General features: G+C 38.4%; 2 protein-coding genes across 2 annotated transcripts in view; one reads left to right on the top strand and one right to left on the bottom strand.

Annotated features, from left to right (window-relative positions):
- The window catches only part of LOC124304408 (protein turtle homolog A-like), a 418,202-nt gene extending 415,967 nt beyond the window's left edge, over positions 1–2,235 (bottom strand). The window contains exon 1 of the mRNA XM_046762620.1: positions 868–2,235. The gene's annotated coding sequence lies outside the window, so the exon portion shown is untranslated. The remainder of the gene's footprint in view (positions 1–867) is intronic.
- Positions 2,236–19,862: 17,627 nt separating this feature from the next.
- Positions 19,863–20,962, top strand: LOC124305606 (50 kDa hatching enzyme-like). The gene is made up of 3 exons (XM_046765184.1): positions 19,863–19,892; positions 20,483–20,761; positions 20,882–20,962. Exons 1-3 carry the CDS (start codon positions 19,863–19,865, stop codon positions 20,960–20,962), a joined length of 390 nt encoding a protein of 129 aa, XP_046621140.1.
- The last annotated feature ends 914 nt before the right edge of the window (positions 20,963–21,876 follow it).

The raw sequence follows: 21,876 nt of genomic DNA, 5'->3' as shown, positions 1-21,876 counted from the left end.
ACGATCACATTTATTTCTCGAACGTCTACCGCGTGTGGTACTTATTCTCAATATAAATTATATCACACGTACGACGCAATGATTAATGGACACGTCCCCGGCAAATCGCGCAGTTCAAACCACTTCTCTGGCCGAAGTATAAACACTGTAACAACGACTATTGAGCTCGCTTATCACGAGTGACGAATACTCGTACTAACAATTTTCTGTGAAGGGTGAAATCGAAATGTCACACTGAGAGAAATTTTTAGTTACGGTTGCCGCTCGGTTCTTAACTATTTTCATTTTTTACCGCAATGCGACTGCTGACCTAAGAAAGGATTCCAAAAAGCTGCACCGGTAATCAGAATATGATTCAAATTGTTGAGGTTTTGGTCGTTCGACAGCTCTCTACTTCCTCGGCAAAACCTACATGAACCACCGTTACTTCCTCATTCAACGAGGTGGTTAACGATGCTCCCTTGAATACACATCCACAACTCGACGAAATCTGACACACCGGAGACACTCTTGACACGGGCCCTGATATGAATTTGAACAAGAAATCCCTTCGCGACGGAATATGAATTCCAGAAACTCGACTAGGGTTCGTCCCTGAGCGTTCATTCCGCAATGGCACGCAGGCTGCCACTCTACCTTTCAACGAGAACGTTACGACAATGACGGAGAAATATTTTCGACATACCGGAGGTAGATCCAGAGTGCGAGATACTTCGGGAGCATTAAGGTACTCGTGCGTGTCAAGTGGAACGAAAAGCTGGGTACATTTAAGGTGCTCAAGTAAGCGATAAGACTATCCAAAAACCGAACGTTGTCATTAACCGGTAAAAGGTGATGTGACGTTTGAAAAGTGCTTTTGGCGCGTACCTTTTTCACTCGTACATTTCGGCGTTGTTGAAGCGTTTGCAGTAATCACCTTGGGAACGCTTGTTATCACGCGATTACACTATTCATCACTCAACACCGAAGATCTGGTTCACAGTGCGACGAGCTTCGACGTGCGGTGTGTTTACTTTCCACGTAACACTACAAAGGGTAGGCAGACGTCGAGTATCATATCCAAAAACACACCGCAGGCAAACCGCGCCCGAGAAACTTTCCAAATACCAAAACTACGCCGGATTTTCACCAATTGGAAACGGAAGGTGACACTTTCGGTGAGGCGCATCCATCGGTAAATCGGTCACTCGATCCTTCGAAGGATCATCGGCACTCTTCGACCACCATGATTCGGCACTCGGATAATCCAAGTCTGGGACACTCACTGCATGGTCACTCGTTCATCGGTGAGCACAATATTAATTTATCGTAATCCACTCTCTGCCTTGTGCAATGCACCGATATTTCTTCGTTCGTTACACGATATGCGGATTAACGACAATGATCGAAACGACGAAACCGACGCACTCAAAATCTACGGCAAAACCCGCGGGCAGTCAGAATTTCCACCGACCCGTAAATCGAAGTCTCAATTAAATCCATTCCTCGGATCGACGATGCTTGCTTGACGTTCTCGTGCTTCGGATTTCCGGCCGACACTTTATCCAAAAACTTTCACCTCCACACTGCAAGCGCGAAGCTCGCGAATTATTACAATCCCACCATCAACGTACGATCCACATTTTTCACCGATCGCTTTCTCTGCGCCGCTTTCCTGCCTTTCCATTTGTCCCACCTGATTTTCTTGCGTTATCAAACGACCGCCGCGAGTACAACGTTTGTTCGCAGCACATTGGGTACCATTTTTTCTAAAAACACTCTCTCCCTCTCTGCTTCTTCACCTCCTTGGATTATTCCGCGTATTCTCGAGTCCAGTAGTGCACAATAACCGTAACGCGGGAGCCGGAAGACACTCGGAGTATAATAACGCCGGGGGTAAGTAGTCGGACAAGACCAATGGTCGTTCGAAGAACGAATAGAAACGTAAGAATCAACGTAAAAGGAAAGAAAGAAAGAAAGAAAACCGAGAAGACCGGTCAGAATAAGAATAAGGATACGATCGAGTAAACCAAAGACACAGCGTCGATTCGAAAGACGGGGATGAAACAACCCTTACTTCTAAAAATCCGGAACTTCCATGTTCCACGGAATTTCTCTTCGTTCTAAAAACATCCCGCCCGATCCTAGAAACTGCTTCTAGTCCTTGGCCCAAGGGGTATAAACCCGGCTATAGTCGAGGACGTAACGCGGGGCGCAACGTGCGCTCGGGGGTTGAACTGCGGCCACGACGCGAGGCGGTTGCGGACTGACGGCACCTCGGCGGTAGCGGCGCCCGTGGGAACCCCGGGAACTTTTCGCCACCCACACACTCCTGCGCACCCCGCCAGTTCCCGCTTCCTCTTATCGCTCCATCCCTCCCACCCTCCGGCCCCCCACTTACGAAACCCGCTCGCCGCCCCGATTTCCCCCACAACTCGAAGCCCGGTAAGGCGTGTGTGTGTGTTTTCCCCCCTTCGCCCCTGTTTTGCAAATGGGGTGAAGGGTCGTCGTTGCGATTTTCAAAAATAATTCACGTGTTACACTGGGGGAAATTTTTTGTTCCGATTATCGCTCGGTCCTTGGCTATTTTCGTTTTTCTTTTTAATACATTGTTAGACACGAGAGAAGTTTATCTTAGCGAAATAAATGCGCAAACGATAAGCTCGACGTTAATAATAATATGTTAATTATCGCTGGATGTTTACGCTCGAAATGCTCGCCAAGCCTCTTTTCATCCCATCGGTCTCTCGGGTCATCCGAATCGTACATGTATTAGCTGACGCGTTGTATACAAGAGCAAACGTACAAATATACACAATCGACTTCACACGTCTAAAGTGACTTTTACACATCGTGTGATTTATCACTGTTGGAAAAATTTGACTAAAGATAATGTTTCGGCGGGACTACTTTATGTTTGAGTTATTTGTTACATTTCTGCTAATGAATATGAAACAAATTATTGTCATATCAACATTTCATTTGTAATTTGTACTTTCTTTTTCGCTTAGTAATACACTAGAAAATGGATTAATCAACCGAAAAATCTTAGCCGACCTGCTGGGACATTTTTTTCTTCTAACCATGTTTTCAGATATAACTCTTTGAGAAATGAATTCATTCTAGCGGTGAAAGAGAAATTTGCTTTCTTTCCGTGGCATTTAAGACTGTTCTGGAAACATTAATATATATATATATATTTTTCTTTACAAAGAATAATTTTAAAAAATAGCCTGTAAAATTATAAATGAGAACAAAAATTATACCCACGCATCTCTTTTCCACCACTTCAGCTTAAATAAAGATCAGTGAAACTTTTGTTACGAATTTTTGAGAAGTATATTCACTGGAATGGACAGCTGTTTTGAAAAGTGAAAAGGTTCGTTCACGCGAGCTTCTACCATGAGATTACCATATCGTGTTTCGAGATTATTTATTTCAGGTCAACTCGTTTTGGTATCACGTATTTGAAATGATTATGAATGCTGATTTCGATAATTGCGCGTAATTTTATATCCTTCTCTATCATTTTGTCGAAGATTCGTTCGTTCGTTCATTTATTTTCAGTTTAAAATTTACGAGTGTAAATACAATAAATTTCAACAGAGGTAAATTTTGTTACCTGTTTTTGGGACTGGAGTATAAACTAAAAAAAATTATAAATTAAAACTAAAACTATTAAAAAATGAAAACAAAATAAATTTGAACTAGGGTAACATCCATTGATGAGAGTACAATAAATTTACAAGTTAACAAAAATATATGATGTTCGGTGTACAATATTTAATTCGTCACTTATCTGTAGGATTATAATTATTTATTATTTTAATTATAGTAATTTAGATCTTAGTTTATACGGTACAAATGCAGTTTTATTCGTACTTTCAAGATCTGCACGATTTTTCATAATTTGATTCATCTATTTTAAGCACTAGACATTTTATTTGTATCAAACATTGATCACGTTTTCCCTTGAAATTGAAATCAAACGTCATATTTATAATCACTGTTATCGGAAAAGCATGAAACTTTCGGTAACTTATTACCTCGAGGGATAATTCTGAATTTGACTGGAAGAAAGGAATTCCTTTACCCGCCACCAACTCAAACTAAACTAGCCTATTTGTGTGACACACAAGTGTGGTTTATAATTCAGGGAAGTGAAGAGCCTCTCATTAATTCGTTATCCGTGAAAAAGTACATTGTAGAGAGGATCGGAAATCCGAGATCATCCCTGAAAATTAAACCTCATCCTTTCATCCTTTTGAATTAAAGCGGTAGAAGGGCTGAAGTTAATTTTAAGGGATGATCCCAGACTTTTTTTCTATTATATTCTATCACACAACGGACGCGTAAAATTTTCACAGCAACAAATATGCGCACTGGAAAAACAACCCGGAAAAAACAGATGATTTTTCGCATATCATTTTATAATTTCAAAACAAAAATTTCTCCAATCCTCGGCAGAAATCACCGGATATATACGCGGGGTCTAATTACGCTCGAAAACTATTACAACTTCACTTAGTCGATTTGCTGTGCGGTGAACCATTACTGTTTATCATTCCCCGGGTCAAAGCTTGGCCGCAAGCTTGGCAACAAGGAACGAGATGCGCGAAGACGAGCGTCTAGAACAGATGGCACGTTTCCCTTAGTGCGGGGAAAATTTTGGCATCAAAATTAACGTCCATCAGACTCTTCCTCCTCCATTCCCTCACTCTCTGTTTTCTGTCTTTTCTTCTCTTACTATCATCGCTACGGGCCGTGCTCTTCGTCATTTGGACCGACTTTTCTCACACAAGATAAATTAACAATTTCCTGCGGCGTTTTCCTGACCGTAAAGCGTCACGCGATCTAATTATTCTATTCCGCTATCTTTCTTTCCATCCTGGAAATTTTTTGCCAGCAAAGAGAATCAGAGTGTCGAATATTTATCAACGATTCTCTAACTCTCGAGCATTTTCAAATTCATCAGATGGTTAGCATTTTTTTCCTTTTTCTTTTCCAACTTTTCAACGTATGTAATGCGAACGTTTTTTTAATCAAGACCATGATCTTTTTTCGCATTATTGTATTTCTTTCTTTCACTATTTAATTTGTAGAAAATAGATACCTTGGTTTACGTCAACTCTCTTGCAATTCTTTTCGTGTCAAAAAAAAAAAAGAATATATCTTCATTACTAGTGGCCAAATTTTCTAACGGATTTTTCACGTTCCAATGAAATTCAAACAAATTCACGAGCATTCGATACTTTCAGAATGGATAGAAAGTATACGTTTTAAAGAGTTTTAGTAAAAAAATAAAATCTGGGTATGTTTTAATAAATTGTACACAGAAAACTGTGTTTTTCATACGTGAAAAAGATTGATGAAAAATTTCAGCAGCATTCACGTCGAACGTCTTATCATACAGTTGAAAATCTCGGAATTTGAGACGCAGCAAGTAAGAATTGACTATAAATCTCGATTCTAGCGAACTTGCTGCAGCGTGATAATTGTCGGAAGATAAAGAGGCAAGCGAGTTTTGAAGTTCGCAAATTCCAAAAGTGGCAGAGAAAATCGGGGGTTCAGTTAGTTGCAGGTATCGGGGAAGAGATAGCGGGTACAAAGTAGAAAGGAAGAGGATAAGAGTCGATCGCGTTAACGCCGTTTTACAGTTTAAATGTCGCGAGAAGAAGCGGCGGAAAAAGAATAAGGAGCAGAAGAGAAGGAACGAGAATGAAAACAGCGTGAAAAAAAAGACCACCGAGGAAACGAAAGGGGGAAAAATAGTCGAATTTAGTACTAGATCGAAGATAAGTAAGTGTCTCTTAAAAGACAGACTCGAGAAAGTTTTCGCTGGCATGAATCTTAAGACCAGACGAGCCACGTGGACTGCGAACCTTGTGACACAACTTTTGTAGACGCGGAACAAAGAGCCGGCTCACCTTTGCTCGTATTAGTTTTTATTTTTCCCCTCTTCACTGAGAAAAATTTCATTTGTTACAGCAACTAGAAAAATTCAGTAAAATAGGTATCGTTGAAAAAAACTGTTTGAATATTGTTGGAATTGCAAAAAACGCGGTACGCGTAACCATTTTGCGCTATCGTCGATCCTTTTTCGGTAATTGCGACGCAAAATCAGTTTTTGAGGTTTACTCTACTTTTTTAGCTAAACAAGGCTTTAACGTCAATTTATTATTGCAGAAACATTAAATTTTCGCAACAGTTGCAAGAAAATATAGCAGAAAGAATAGTAACGGATTCTAGACTTTCCAGTAACAGCTAGAAAACTGATTTTCATTTTGTACCCGGAACTATATTTTTCGATTCTGGTAAAAAATTAAAATAGTTAAGGACTGCGCGGTAATCGGAACTAACAAATTTCTCTCAGTGTGAGTCGCGTGATTTGCTTATGCGCCCATATCTCCCTTACATATTTATATTTTCGAAACTCGAACCACCGAATTTTATAGTCAAAACTTCAATAAAAACGTTGTGAAAAAGAAAATGTAAGTATATTGTTTTGAAGTCCTTCGCAAATGCCATTTAAATTTCATCCCATTTTTGGCCTATTTTCGCTATATTTCTTAAGGCCCGCGAAAATCATTTTTCATACTTTGTTCAATCGAATTTTTCATGGTAAAAAATTCATATCAAGGTTTTTCTCGCGTAAACTATTCTACTCTTAGGTCTTTCAACTTTCGAATGAAAAAAACCTTTTACGACAAACAGTTCGTTAGCAGCGATGATCTCAAGTTCTGTGTTGGTTATTTGTTAGAGTTAAAAACTCTGCTAAATGAAAATGGAAAAAAGTTATCAGTACCAGTATTATATTATACCTATTAATTAAACATTCTAATGAAAGGAAATTCTCTAGAAGGGAAAATTTGAATCTCAATCTTAGTGCTGCGGAAAAAAAATCAAAAATATCTACGAGAAAAATAACGTGAAGAAAAAATATTTCCCCCAGCAAAAATGTCGTTCCTTGGGCGCTTCTTTTTTTTTTTTTTTTTCTTCTTGCGCTCCGTTGAACCGACGCATATTGAAAACTGTTTACTAACGATTTTCGCGGTTGATTTGACATCAGATTTGCGTCTATCTCGACGGGGCTGGTATTTCTAGAATTTCCGGTGGACGAGGGTGTGGTTAGGGGGAAAAGACATTTATCACTCTCGCCTGAAGAATGCGATGCGACGTCGCAGCTGGGCCAACTGGGCACGTCGAGTTGAAGTTGGTAACGCTTGAATGCGACTGATAAAGACGTTATCCCCGTTTCCTGACCATCCCTCAATCCCGAATAGGGGTATACCTTTACCCCTTTGACATACTCCCTTGAAAATTGCGAGTTTTGAATTTTTTAAATTGTTATTTGGATTGCCACAATATTAGAGATGCGTTAAGATTTACGCATGGAAATTGTAAAGTTTCTACGATAGTCTGAGATTTCGGCATTCGAATTATTCAAGTTTCTCTATCGAAAGTTATGAAATAAATTACCCATTTTGCCCACTCGTTGCACATAATATTTTTCACAATAAAAACGTAAAAACAGGTGATTCTGGCCGCCTGCTGGGAACGAACAAAAGACGTTATTTCTCAATGAATGAAGTGCTTGAAATGAAATATTTTTCCACTAGTGGGGAAAAACAGTTTTTATCCACTGGTGGAGAAAAGACTCGCCATTTTCTAACACTCGCGTCATTCGTTGAGAAATAGCGTCATTTGTTCATTTCCAACGGGCGGCAAAAATCGCCTATTTTTAAGTTTGAGTTGTGAAAATTTATGAGATACGTTGAGAACATCGGAAAACTTTAAAATTATTGTCTTATAATTTCATAAAAACAGCGATATTATTTTATTTTCATAAATAAATACTGTTTTTTGATACAAGTGGGAAAAGGGGACGAATTTCGACGAACCCAAAGTTTGGCGCATGCGCAGTTTTGAATAACTAAGTTTTACTCACTGTGGGACTGAATTTTTATTTTGATACAACGATGTGATTTTCAATGAACGTGGTAAGAAAAAAAATTTCCGAATTAAATCAACAAGAATTCACTGTATTTCTTTAAACCATACACATACGAAAGCTGTTGATATTTCTTGTAATTTGTGTGTGAAGCAATTTTCTGTGTGCTGAAATGAATTATATTTTTTTTCATCACGCAGTTGTAAAGTACCTACCCAAGTTTAATTCGTTGATAAGACGTTCAGCAAACACTAGAGGGTAAATTATTCACTCGCGATTCAACCGAGTTTGTCTTAGACTCATCGGACGATAAAGAAAGAGAGTTCGGAACGAAAATTTTCAACGAAGTTTATAAGATAACGCAGAAAAGAAATTTACGCTGACATTATTTCCTGAAACTGGTTTCAATATTTGTAATTTGAAATTCGCTTGCTATTTGCACTGTGTTTTAATCGGAATTTCAGTAGAAAACGGTGAAAATTGCATAACTTGTATGAGAACCAAAAATCATTGCTAAAAATGCAAGTTCAATGAAATCTCAAAACTTACATGTGTCTTGAGGCTTCTGAATCGATAAACGAACGAAAAAATTAACCAACAGGAACCAAAAAAAAAAACAACGAGTTCATCCGTCTTGTACAGCTTAAGTCAAGTTAAACCAACAGAAGATCAAGTTGAGCTTGGCAGGGTGAAGAATTGAAACAATTTAGAATTGAGGCAAAAAGAAAGAAAAAAAGTCGCAACCAAATCGAATTTTACAACTTGCATAAAAATATAATCCTTATTAATTTTCGAACTAACGAACCGAATCGACAGTGATATATGTATAAAATTATTTTAATTTACGTAAAAATGTGTTTAAATTCTCGTGAAACCTGGATTAAAAGTTTTTCGGCTTTGTACTAAAATAATTCAATGAAAAATCGAGAAAGATTTGTTGAAAAAAATAAAGTTTCCTCGAGATAAAAATGGTGGAGAAAATTTTTTTCAAAATTATTCTCCAATATTCTCGTGTGCATGAAATAAATTTTGATAAAATGGCAGGTGTTTATTTTGCGGCGGACGGAAGTTGTCAGGCAAAACCGAGGGCAAAACCGTCTTGGAGCGATAATATGCCCTACGGATTTCCTTTTTATTCCTTCAGTTTCCATTCGTAACTCTTCACTCGTCCTCTTCTGCAGCGACCTGTTCCTTCCCCCTTTCCAGTTTCCCTTCCTCTCTTTTTATCCCCCTCGCTCATTTCTGGTCCAGGACTCACCCTCTCGAACCCACCACTCGTCCATTAGAAAACCCGTGAATGTTTTATATCCACTGCGTGGGTCGCGCAACCTCCGCGAAGGGTTTGAGAATCTCGGGAAAACCTGGAGAGGATAGAAACGGGAGTGGAATACAACCGAGTTGGCCGCGCACGATGAAATATTCACTCGCTTTCGAAAAAGTCCTCATAGGAAATAGGCGGACATTGAAAAAAGCCCGATACATTTACTCGGGAAAGTTTTACTCGTTACAGTCACAGACAAAATTCTAGTTGAATAGATATTGTTTTAATAACTGTTAGGATATTGTTGGAAATGGGAAAAAAATAAAAATTGAAACAATATTTTCATTTTTATAGGAAAAAATTTGCCACGAGTTACTGCGATAGAAAAAAAAAGAAAAAAAAAAAATACAGTGACGCGTACTGAATTTTCAGACAGAAGCTACAAAATTCATTTTCATTTTTTACCCGGAACTACATTTTTTGGTTGACGTAAAAAATGAACATAGTCACGGGTTGAAAAGTAATCGCAACTAGAAATTTGTCTCGATTTAATTTTGAAATGAGAAATTTTAACGTTTAATAATAAAGTCATAATAAAACTGGAAAAACTGGCTTTGATGCGGATAAATGTTTTTATTTATTATTTCTTCTTCGAAACGTTTAGAAGGTCTGTTATCCGTCTGGCTGTGCCTGAACCGTGTGTTTTTACCAGATTTCACTGTTGTTTTCTGAAACTCATTTAGCAGAGCTGTCTGGTAGCTGTAAAGATCGAAATACACACCTTGCAGACACTGAGGATCAGAGTGCGGTGTACGGATTGTTGTTCGATTTTAATTACACCAGCTGGCGGAGATTCCACGAAGATGAATTTCATTGTCTCGAAAAAGAGACTTGAAAATGTGCTTAAAACAAAAAGAAAAAAAAAAAAAACCTAGATGAGACAAGCGTCCCAGTTATTAGGTCTACAACTTTGCTCCCGCCGTTTTTTTTTTAATTTTAAAAATTATATAAAAAAAAAATGGTATCTTATTTCTGTTTCAAAGTATTGTCCGTCACTTTCCACTACTTTGGCCCATCTTTCAGGCAAAAAACGAATCCCGCGTCGGAAGAATTCTTCATCCTTTGATAAGATCCAAGAATCGATCCATTCTTTCACTTTTTCAAAAGAATCGAAGCACTGGCCCGCCAGGCCGTGTGCCATCGACCTAAATAAATGGTAATCAGATGGAGCAACATCTGGAGAGTATGGCGGGTGAGGTAGAATTTCCCATTTCAGTGTTTCGAGGTACGTCTTGACTACTTTCGCCACGTGAGGTCGAGCATTGTCGTGTTGCAAAATTACTTTCCTTGTTTTTGGATCATCCCCAGCTGTTCCAGGCGTTTTGATACTGCTTGCTGAGTTACTCCCAATGATTTTGCTAGCTGTTCTTGAGTTTGGCACGAGTCTTCATTAAGTAAAGCCTCCAGTTCATCATCTTCAAAAGTTTTTTCTCTGCCACCGCTATGCCGATCTTCAACAACAAAATCACCGCTTTTAAAGCGCTGGAACCACTCGCGACACGTTTTTTCACTAATAGTATCATCACCATAAGTACTTGAAATAACCCGATGAGCCTCAGCCGCCGATTTTTTCATGTTGAAATGAAAAAGTAAAATCTCCCGCAAATGACGTGAATTCGGTTTATAAGTTGACATATTTAATTAAGTGTAACTATATGACGCAAACAAAAATTAACTAATATCGATGTAAGGTTATATTTATAGATGTCAAAACTGATGGAAAACAACTGTGATTTATTTATTTAAACTATTACTGGCTACTAGCGCCATCTTTTGGAAAACGGCGGGAGCAAAGTTGTAGACCTAATATAACAGGGAGGCAATTCAAAGGCTTGATGGAAAAAAGAAATAGACAATTATGCCAAAACGTTTCAATGTTTGCCGTAAATAATACGTTTTATTTATAATGACCGGATTAATTTCCATAGATCGTTATGGGCTGCTTTTTTCGAAAAAATTTTGCGTAGAACCGTGTAAAGTCAAGCTAACTAATATCGAATGTCAAGAAATTGCGTCATTCAATTTCAACCCTGTTCAATGGATGATATTTTTCACAGATCATTTATTTTCCAGTCAAGACAATGAAAAGTTTTTCGCAGAGCGGGAACGAGGCATTTTGCGCACTCAAATCCGTGCGTAAAATCGGGCTTTGCGCACGCAGTTTGGAAAAATATTGAAAAACGCTAATCTCTCCGACGAAAAATGATGTCATCTGTATTTCTAACATCGAATATTAATAACAGTAAAATTGTAGTGTTGAAATTACTGTACATAATAAAAAATCGCATTTCCTAAATTTTTCGGAAACATGCAGAAGACGTTTGAACCGGTTTCGAAGTGAAAAGTACGAGCTGGTTAATAGACTAAAAGCCTTCGACAATGGAACGCGCAGTGGTAATATTTTCTCTGGTGCCGGTTGGCCAGTGGTCATCGTGCCATTGTCGACGTCCGCTGCGCGAGCTTAACGCGGTGCTAGCCCCCAAGGTTTGAAACGATAAATTACGCTATCCCCGAATCGTTTTATAGCCCGGCTTAAAAGCTCCGATCTATCTATGACGAGAGCTTTGCATCCTGCAGGAGTGCATGGGACCGCCATAAACAAGATTTTCGGTCAACCGATATTTTTAATCCGCAAGCATTTGCGTTCCCGATTTCTCCACCACCCTGCGCCGATAGCCTGCCGATCTTCGAATTTTTCCCATTTCGTTGTGCGGGAATGTTGATGATCTGTTTGAAAAGTGCTTGTAGCCTTGAAGATTCAGGTCGAAAATTATGTCGAGAGCTGATCGGATAATCGATTCAAAATTAATTATTATTTTATAAAAACGTTCCGTACAAGATAAAACCATGTAATGATTATGGATTCAACTTTCGGATGTAAACATTGAGAATATAATTCGTAACTCTAAACCAATTTCACACTTTTGAGTTACAATTTTTTCAAAATTGCACTAAAATTGAACAACTCGAGTGTTTAACATTGATGATCTGATTCGGCGTTCGGAAGTTATAGTCAATTGAAGAAATAATCAAAAACTTATTCAGCCAGCCATTTTTCAAATATTTCTAAAAATAACAATCCACACGTCTGAAGTTCTAATTTTTTGTAACTGTATCAAAAGTATCGGGTAGTTTTGTAAACGTTCGTTGATTCCGTTATCATTTTCATTTTCTACCGAACATCATACGCCATAAAAATTTGTGAGCGATGACAATTTTGGCTCGGCGATTCTCGCAGGAAGCGAGATAGAAGAAAACCACTGATTTTCATTCAACTCTTCTCCATTTTTGTCTTGTTTACTTTTTTTCCCTTTCCAGTGTCGTCGTTTCTTTCTTTTTTTTGTTTTTTTTCGCCGCCCACTTCTTCGCTCCCTCGACTTCAAAGCTCTCCCCGATCGTCACAACGACAAAAGCACCGCGACTTTTACCTTGCCGCGGGTTGCGGGCTGCCAAACATTTGGGGAGACCCTCAAACTCGGTCAGGATTTGGCATCGGTAATATTTATATAGATACTCCCCTCTCGCCCCGAGAAATAAGGGGGGAAAAAAGTCCTGCAACGTGAACAAAGCTTCCCGAAAAAAAGCTAACGTTCTTGCTGAAGCAAAAGCTGCAGGCCTTAATCAAATCACGAAAATATAAAATTAGCAATAACCCAGATATTCGCTCTTTACATATTTTCAACGCATCGTATATCTGTTTTCTCTTTTTAGAGTGTTTGTGATCTAAAGAAATGATAAAAAAAAAAACTGCTTCGCACGTTTTAAAGTAACAAAAAAAGTTATACAACTAAAGAAAGAAACGGGACAGATTTGTTTAGTCGAATAAAGGATGGAAGCATAATTAAAAACGGCGGATTGAAATTACTAGAATTTTACGGTATTTTCTGCTGGTGCTGCAGTCATCAGATTTTTTTCCTTCTTCGTTTTTTTTTTTAATCTTGACCAATCATTAACTAGTCATGATTTATGAAATTCGTCGTTAGGCACGGTACTTTGAAATTTACGGCTTTTTTTCTATTCAGAAGAAAAAAAAATTAAGTTTTTTCAGATTTTAGAAAGTGGGTTTTTTTCCACTTTTTAAATCATACTTCAGATACGCTGGATAGAAAAATTCTGAAAAAATTGCGAATACGTTTTGCGTTATGTACTTTCGTGCAAAAAATTATAAAAACCAATCTGAGACATCGATGTAGAATCTTGATCGAAATGTCACGGAATGCCCCATTTATAGAATTTCCGAACATGGAAACATTTTCTGTGAGTAAATGGCTTGAGTAAAAGCTCTTGTACTTACGATTTTGCATGAATGTAACATCTTCCTAATGCTTAACGGCGAATACTGAATAAATTTCGCATTGCGATTTATCTCGATATTGCTTAAAATGAAAATGAAATGCAGAAAAAAATCAACAGAAACCGCTACAGATGAAGGATAATGGAAGTTGAGAAGTTTATTGTTCGAATACGAACTGAATGTATTAAACTATTCATTCCCCCTGTACAAGATCATTTTCATCCATATTGAGTAATACATCGGAATAAATATTGTTTATTCAAATGCATTTTTATTTTTTTTTTCTTGTTTTCTTCTGTACAAAGAAGATAAATATTAACATATGAACCTGATGTACATTTATTCATCTCAGCACTACTTATTTATTTCAATTCTGTTATTGGTTGGTGAATAAATCTTTCTCACCTTCTTGGCAAATATATTTTTTATCGGAATAATATCGTATTCAAGTGGCCTATATATGTATATATATGTAATGTTAAGAGGAGTAGTTCTGATTCAAATTAAAATTGAGAACTTTGGTGTAATTGCAGCAATCGTTATTAAAGATTAATCATTTCACTATCCAAAAAATTTTTCTCATTTATTTTTCAAGTCGTATTTCTCTCTTCAACGAGTATATGCAATTTATTCATTCTGCGCATTTATGTTTTCCACATGAATAAATATTTGTTTCAAAAAATAGATCTTGCCTCATTTATTTGAATGTATCGAATTAATTTCGAATAGTATTTTTTGTTTGAAAAACGTCAATACGTCTAGTTGTGGAAAAGAATTATTTATTTCACGACTAAAAATATTACATTTCAATTAAATAAACAACGTCTGAAATAAAAATTTCTCTTTGAGGAGATTAATCATGAATTCACACCAACCTCAGGCTGCGAAAAATAAAATTTCCAAGCAAGTGTTGGAAAGAAGCATGAATCTACAGTTTTTGCACTAAAAAACTAGTCCTGTCAAAAGTTCTATCGCGTGAATATTTGGCATGAAAAAACAGGCGAGCTAGAATTGATGATACGTGAATATCACTTTCGACGTAATTTTAGAAATTTTTCCCTCATTTCTACACGTACAACTCCGATCATCGACACAAGCCATTTTTCCGTCCATTCTCTCTGCGGAATTGTTATCGCCTCCCACGTGTGTAGTTCCCTTGAATATCTACTATTTAATTGTTAATTGCCTCGCAGCTGAGATTCAGGCATATTATATACCCGCACACATATGTAAAGGCAGTATATAGGTACATTGAATAATGTATGTACCTTATTTTGAAAGTTTGAAACCAGGGTGATTTTTAATCTTGGCATAATTCAGGGGCTGCAAGTTATGTAACAGACGCATGTATGACGTGATACTCGGTAATGGTTATGAACTTACCAGATAACAGTTTTGATATGTATCGTCGGAGAACTGCATACCGGGTGTCTCCAAAATACCGCTGCGATATGTTTAGTTGCCTACCACCGAGGGGAACAAATATCGGTTTAACAGACCTAACGAGTCATGATCACTTTGGTGGAGTCAAGGTTGAAATTTACCACCGCAGGCAGATCTCGAGAGAATCTCATGAATATATTTTTTCCTCGATCGGAAGGCACCGTGTATGAAATCGATTTTTACGTAGCTTAATTGCGTAGTACAGACTGCAGCAGAGTTTGCTGGAATCACGAATTGAATTTTAGCTTACGATACGGTAAAACTGATTCGAGAACTATCCTGAATTACGCGAGTCAAGATTTGGGGAATATCGAGAATGAATGGTCGAAACGCTATAATCGGCATGGTGAAGATATTCTTGGAGGATTCATTTTATTCGTGACTCGATCATAACGTTCACTTTTTTAACCTGAAAAGCGGGAGGAAAGTAGCATATAATTCCCTCTGTTACACCTTTTCTTCCGCAATTTACTTTTTTCCCGCCGGTAAATTTCAAAGTTTTTTCTGGCTGTCTCCCTTTTATCCCAATTTTGATCTAATTCTTTCTGTATTGATATAAACTGTCAATGATATTCTATTTTTGAGACCAATAAGATAATCACACTTACAGGAAAGAAAAAAGTATTATGATTTTTTATACAACAGACGAAGTGTTTCGTTTAGTTGAAATAACGGATAAATTATAAATAATAATTAATGTCTAATTTGTATATACAATAATTATAATTAGATCGCATTCCGGTTTTTTATTGGTCGTGTCGACGTTGTTATCTTCTCCCATATCGGACCCTTCCGATTCATCTTCAGATTTAGCTCCATAAAGATGCTTTATGAAATTGAAAATTGCGTCAATGAAGGCAGATTTAAAAAGACGCTACGTCATTGCAATGACTAGTCCTTTGAAGGTAGAGTAAAACGTTGTCAATTCTCTCGCGTGTCGTTAGAGTCCAATCGCCCCTCGCACATGCTATGTAAGCAAGTCTATCCTACTACCGTGGCAAACGGGGTGCTTGCGCTGAGGAGGAAAGCACCACGTTCCCGGACATTCAAACTGTGTCACGTTATAAGGCAAAGTTGCCTGTAGAGACCAAGGGGACCCGAAATTATTCGACTCGAACGACTCGATACCAAAGAGCTCTGGAAGTACCAATGACGGAGCCAATTTTAGGTATTCATTTGAGTCAAGTTAAAGTGAGGAGATTGAAGCGACCGAATCGACAGTGCGATAAGACTGTCCATCTGAAAATTTTTGCATTCCTGAATGGCTCGTACGTTGTCGATATCTAGCTTGAAGTTAGGGTAGTACTCCGTCATATACGGCGACATGACAGCCGATTCGACGCTGCTGTGATGGATTCCATGTGCATGACCGAACTCGTGGGTTGCTACTTGGAATAGGTCGACGCCGCGATGGCTGCCGATGGTCTAGGTTTTATTAGCGTCAAAGTGAACACGACCATCAGGTTCCGGACCATGGCTCCAATCCAAGCGCCTTCCACGTCCGTCCGATCTGGATTCGTCGAAGCTAATGTCGATGTCAGCCTGCAATTGTGAGGAACGTCAAGTTTCAGAAAATCAAATACATCTTACTTATTTCTCATGAGCTGAAGAGAAATCATAACAAAAGATCATAAGAATCAAATCTTGAAGTCGAGTCTCTCTTATGGTCTCAACAATCTCTTTATACCTTCCCGTAAATTTGAGTGAAGCTCAAAGACGTGTGTTCAGCCCACATATTACAGGCCTTGTTGATTTCTTTGTCGACTGCTTTATGCTGGAGTCCTCGAGGGTAGCCTAGAATCTTGTAAGTCAGATTCGTATGATGCCACTTATAACCTGAATAATATGAGATTTCAAATTTATGGAGGATTCGTCATTGTTTGAGGACTCAGAGGAATCTTCAATATACGGTTCGTGAATGAGGTGAAGTAAAACGTTGAACTGTGAAGACGGTGCAGCGGTCGCATTGAGACCAGAGACAATTCCATAGTTTCAATAATTCAGGTGAAAGCCTAGTTTGCGTTTTCGTTAAACCAGTTCAAAGAGACTTGAGTCGTTACTGATGTCTCGATTGTTCATAACGTCAATCGAAATCTATTGTTAGTGTGATGTTTTCAAAGAATTTCGGTATTTCAAAAAGTAGAATTCACAAATATAACCATGATTATTTTGGATCGACTCTAGTTTTTATGTTATTTCAGTGCTGTATCCGAGATGACTCGATCAATTTTCATAGGCGAATATCTCTCAACCAGTTAGAGTTAGGAAAATACTACATCTGTACTTTTTGATCGAACGTCGAATTTCCTGTAAGAATCTGTTGTTGGGTAGTTTATAAGTCGAGCTGCTTGCGGGAGGAAAAAAAATTCTAAAATTTTCCATTTTTTTTTCTCGTCTCGTCTGATTTGAATGAAAAATGGAGAAAAGCCGAGGCGTATTGACCCATTGGCTTCCTATTATCACGCTCATGCCTTTTTTCCCGCTTCAGATGTCTCAATCATTCAATGTCAATCGTTTCAGCTATTCATTATTTGTCCGGAAAAACCATCTCAGCGGATACTCGTTGTTTTATCCTCAATTGATTGCCGTTTGAACTAATTAAACGATAAGCGGTCAATGTTACAGAACAAGTGATAGAGGCGTATTCACCCATTGGCTTGCTTCAATCTAGCTCACATTCTTTTCTTCCCGATTCAAGGTATAGTCGTTTCAAAAACTCGCAAAGGAGAGCATCTTTCAAATGAACGAAAATATTTCATCACTGATTCACGTGATATTACGAAAAACAAAAAAAACGCGCTTTATTTCGCAGGTGCAATAAAATGCATGCATTAGAAAGTTGATCAATTTTCAAGAAAATGTTTGAACAGATACCGTGACAGTATTTTTGTGATATTCAAGAAAGCTCTGAATTGATATCACATTCTTTAGTTCTATCTTTTGTCACAGGATCCCGTGATTCGGGTTATTGTGCAACTCGCAGCTCGTAAGATGCTCCAGACCAGAATATGGGCTAAGCTTGAGAGGGAAATTAGAGATTGCAGTCTTGCAGGAACGCCCGGGGGCAAAGTTGCCCGGTCACAAAGTTGGCGTGTCCCAAGTTCACTATTGTTTCGCTCATTGCGCACCGATTGCTTTGAAATTTCGGTCTTAGCGGATTTCTCCTGCTCCGTTTCCCTCTCTCAGCATTCGAAAGTGCACGAACTGCATTCGGTGCTGCAGTTATAGCCAAGCTTTCCCAGTATATTTGCTTTGATTTACCGATTACAATCTCTAACGTGGCACAATGCACGACTTGCTGCTGCTGCTGCTGCTGCGTCTTCTACGTTATTTATAATTACCACTTTCAATGGCTCGAATTTTGAGTCGAATAATCTGTCTGCAGGATATGTTGCTTCTGAACTTTTGGATTCTTATTTTAAAACTCGTTTCTCGAAAATTTCGGGTCTTCGACCAGTCGATTGTTCGATCTTTCGAGATTTCCACCCCCACCCTTTACTTGTGCTTACTATGCAATTAATATTTTAAGACACGTGTCGGTCGTTTCGTCGTTATCGTAGAAGTGAGAAAGTTGGTGAAAATGGAAATCGTCAACGTGACAACAGAGGTCAAGCCGTCACTTATAGGTTTACTGAATTAGTTAAATTGAGTTTCAAGCTAGGCGGGCTTGTTCAAACGTTATAATGGAAAGCTCAACTTTATCAGCGGTAATAAATTGACAATTAAAGCGGAAAAAAATCAACAAGTATACCTGCCCGTGTGCATACTTGTACAAACTCGGGGCCGGGAATGAAGAACCAACTAAAAACGGACCAAATGATTGTTTCTCTCTTTCCCATAAACTCCGATTTCACGAGCAGCATGACGCGATTTCTCTGCGTGTGTCCCCGCGGGAAACTCATTTTCCCTTTGAACAATAGTCACGCCATGCGTTGTAAATTGTAACGACGTTTTGAATCTGTTGACGTCAAAGAAACTCCCATAATTGGTTGCTTGTACGAACGTGATATAAACATGCGTCATAGGTAACTCGGGCCTTGAGTTTTTCACAATGCTGCAGCAGCCCGAACGTAAAAATTACTCAATTGCAGATGCACCTTTGATGCAGTCTCCAAATATGGATGGATTGGGATTCCTGTGACCGGTGCGTAGAAATTTTGGAAATTTACTGCAAATCAAAATTTACATTTGCATATTTCATTTGATTCGGTGAATAGCACTAGGTTCTTCAGCTTCAATTTTGTATCACCCACCTGATTGTTGACCCAGCCATGATCCATCGAAATTCACAACGCGATCTTATTGTCGAGTGAACGTCAATCCAACTCCGAAACTAACGTCAGAAATATATCAGTCAGATCAATTGACGATATTTATTACTCGCGGGCTAAATCATACGAATGGTACGCCACGATTTAGGTTAAATAAAATCAGGGCAACTGAAAAAATTTTCTTGGTGGGATGTGTAATCTACCACTATCAGTGGTTTCGACGACGTATTAAAAGAAGTGATGTCGGGAATCCTAATACTGGAATATGGCAGGAATATTTGACTACTCGTGTAGTTGATTTGTGTCGTGGGTGGTTATTCTATCGTTATACTTGATCGAACCGTAAATAAGTTGGTTGTCAAAAAATCTCAGTAAACCTTTCAATAAGATTATGGTGATTCAATTGGATACTTCTTACAATGCAGACAACAACTTGCGAGTCATTCGGAAGTAGAATAGATGGATTCACATGTCCATGGCATACTCATATTCTATTTCACATATTCGAATAATTGACAATCCGCAGGCGAGATGGATGGTGCAATAATTCGACAGATTCCATTCCAAGGCGCAGCGTCAGTGACAAGCATAGAGTAGCCAGGAATGCCCAATGGAAGGAGTATCGTCTGTTGGGTACGTCACAAATATTATCAAATCCTGCTTTCGCCGTTATTTCGCACCTCAGAATAAATTTTGTTAGACATTGTGAACAATCAAGACATCACTAGAGACTTGAGTCTCTTTGAACTGGTTCAACGAAAATGCAGAGTGGGCATTCACGAACTTTATCAAACTATGCAATTGTCTCTTGTTCTAAACTGACCATTGCACTATCTTCATAGTTCAACGTTTCACCTTATCCCATTCACGAATTGCAAATTGAAGATTCAACGAATGCTCCATAAGCTTGAAGTTTCGTATTATTCAGGTACTAAGTGGCCTCATACGAATATGACTTAGAAGATGTTCAACTAACCCTTTCGAGGACTTGAGCCTGAACAGTTGATAGAGAAATCAGCAAGGCCTTTAATCTGTGGGCTGAACATACGCTTCTGAACTTCACCAAAACTGACGGGAGGATATAAACAGTTTGTTGAGACCACATGAGAGACTCGATTTCAAGTTTTGATTCTTATGATCTTCCATTGGATGTCTCGTCAGTTTATAAGAAATTAGTACGACGTGTTTAATTTTCTGAAACTTGACGTTCCTTACAATTCCAGGCTGACATTAATATCAGCTTCGTCGAATTGGACGGATCTGGAGTGGACTTGGGTCAGTCAAATAGTCCAGAAGGTATTTGCTGGGATCAATTTGACGCTGCTGAAACATGGACCATCGACAGCCATCGCGGTGTCAGCTTACTCCAAGTAGCAGACCACGAGTTCGGTCATGCTCTTGGAATCCATCACAGCAGCGTCGAATCGGCTGCCATGTGGCCGTATATAACGGGGTACGACCCTAACTTCAAGCTAGATATCGACGACGTACGAGCCATTCAGGTATGCAAAAATTTTCAGATGGACAGTCTTATCGCACTGTCGATTCAGTCGCTTCAATCTCCTCACTTTAACTTGACTCAAATGAATTCATAAAATTGGCTCCGTCATTGGTACTTCCAGAGCTCTTTGGTATCGTGTCGTTCGAGTCCAATAATTTCGGGTCCCCTTGGTCTCTGCAGGCAACTTTGCCTTATAACGTGACACACTTTGAATGTCCGGGAACGTGGTGCTTTCCTCCTCAGCGCAAGCACCCAGTTTGCCACGGTAGTAGGATAGACTTGCTTACATAGCATGTGCGAGGGGCGATTGGACTCTAACGACACGCGAGAGAATTGACAACGTTTTACTCTACCTTCAAAGGACTTGTTTGAGTCATTGCAGTGAGGTAGCGTCTTTTTAAATCTGCCTTGATTGACGCAATTTTCAATTTCATAAAGCATCTTTATGAAGCTAAATCTGGAGGTGAATCGGAAAAACGGGAATAAAGTCGAAGATTATTCCCACGGATGGGTTTACTGCCTGAGTAAGGCGAGACAAAAATACTTGTCAAAATTAAGTTAGATAAAATGAATTCATGGAAGTATATGTATCTAATATGTTGTTACGAAACATACGTAAATTCTCGTTTGCTTAATTTTCGAAGAATCTATTGAGTTTCAAAATTATAATACAATCTAATTGTAATTACTCTAGGGACAAATTAGACGATAAATATTATGTATAAGATGTCAAATATTTCAAATAAACGAATGGAGTAATTTTTTTTTTTTTTTTGTTCAATGATTATAAATATTTCGTTCATCTGTAAGTGTCGTGATTTGATTGGTCTCAAAACTACAATGTTACTGCAAGTTTATAAAAATACGGAGAAAAGTAGTTCGAAATTGATAAAAAAAACGAACTGAGAAAACCAGACAAACTGAAAACTAATTAGCAGGAAAAAAGTAGGTTTGCGGGGAAAAAGGTCTTAGAGAGAATCATATGCTACTTTTGTTCTGCTTTTTAGGTAAAAAAAAAAGTACAAATAATGGTCAAGAAAAGAATATAACGAATCCTCCAAGAATATCTTCACCATGCGGATTATACGGCTTTGACCATTTTATTCTACGCATTCC

This window comes from Neodiprion virginianus, chromosome 5 (assembly GCF_021901495.1).
Source record: "Neodiprion virginianus isolate iyNeoVirg1 chromosome 5, iyNeoVirg1.1, whole genome shotgun sequence".
NCBI lineage: Eukaryota > Metazoa > Arthropoda > Insecta > Hymenoptera > Diprionidae > Neodiprion > Neodiprion virginianus.
Note: the sequence above shows the minus strand (reverse complement) of the source record. Positions and strands in the feature narration are given on the sequence as shown.

Bases quoted from the DNA above. Each gene is read 5' to 3' on its own strand.
- LOC124305606 (XM_046765184.1), top strand. From the start codon at position 19,863: ATGCCCAATGGAAGGAGTATCGTCTGTTGG. The intron at 19,893-20,482 runs GTACGTCACAAA...TTACAATTCCAG, and splicing joins GAAGGAGTATCGTCTGTTGG to GCTGACATTAATATCAGCTT. The intron at 20,762-20,881 runs GTATGCAAAAAT...TGGTACTTCCAG, and splicing joins ACGACGTACGAGCCATTCAG to AGCTCTTTGGTATCGTGTCG.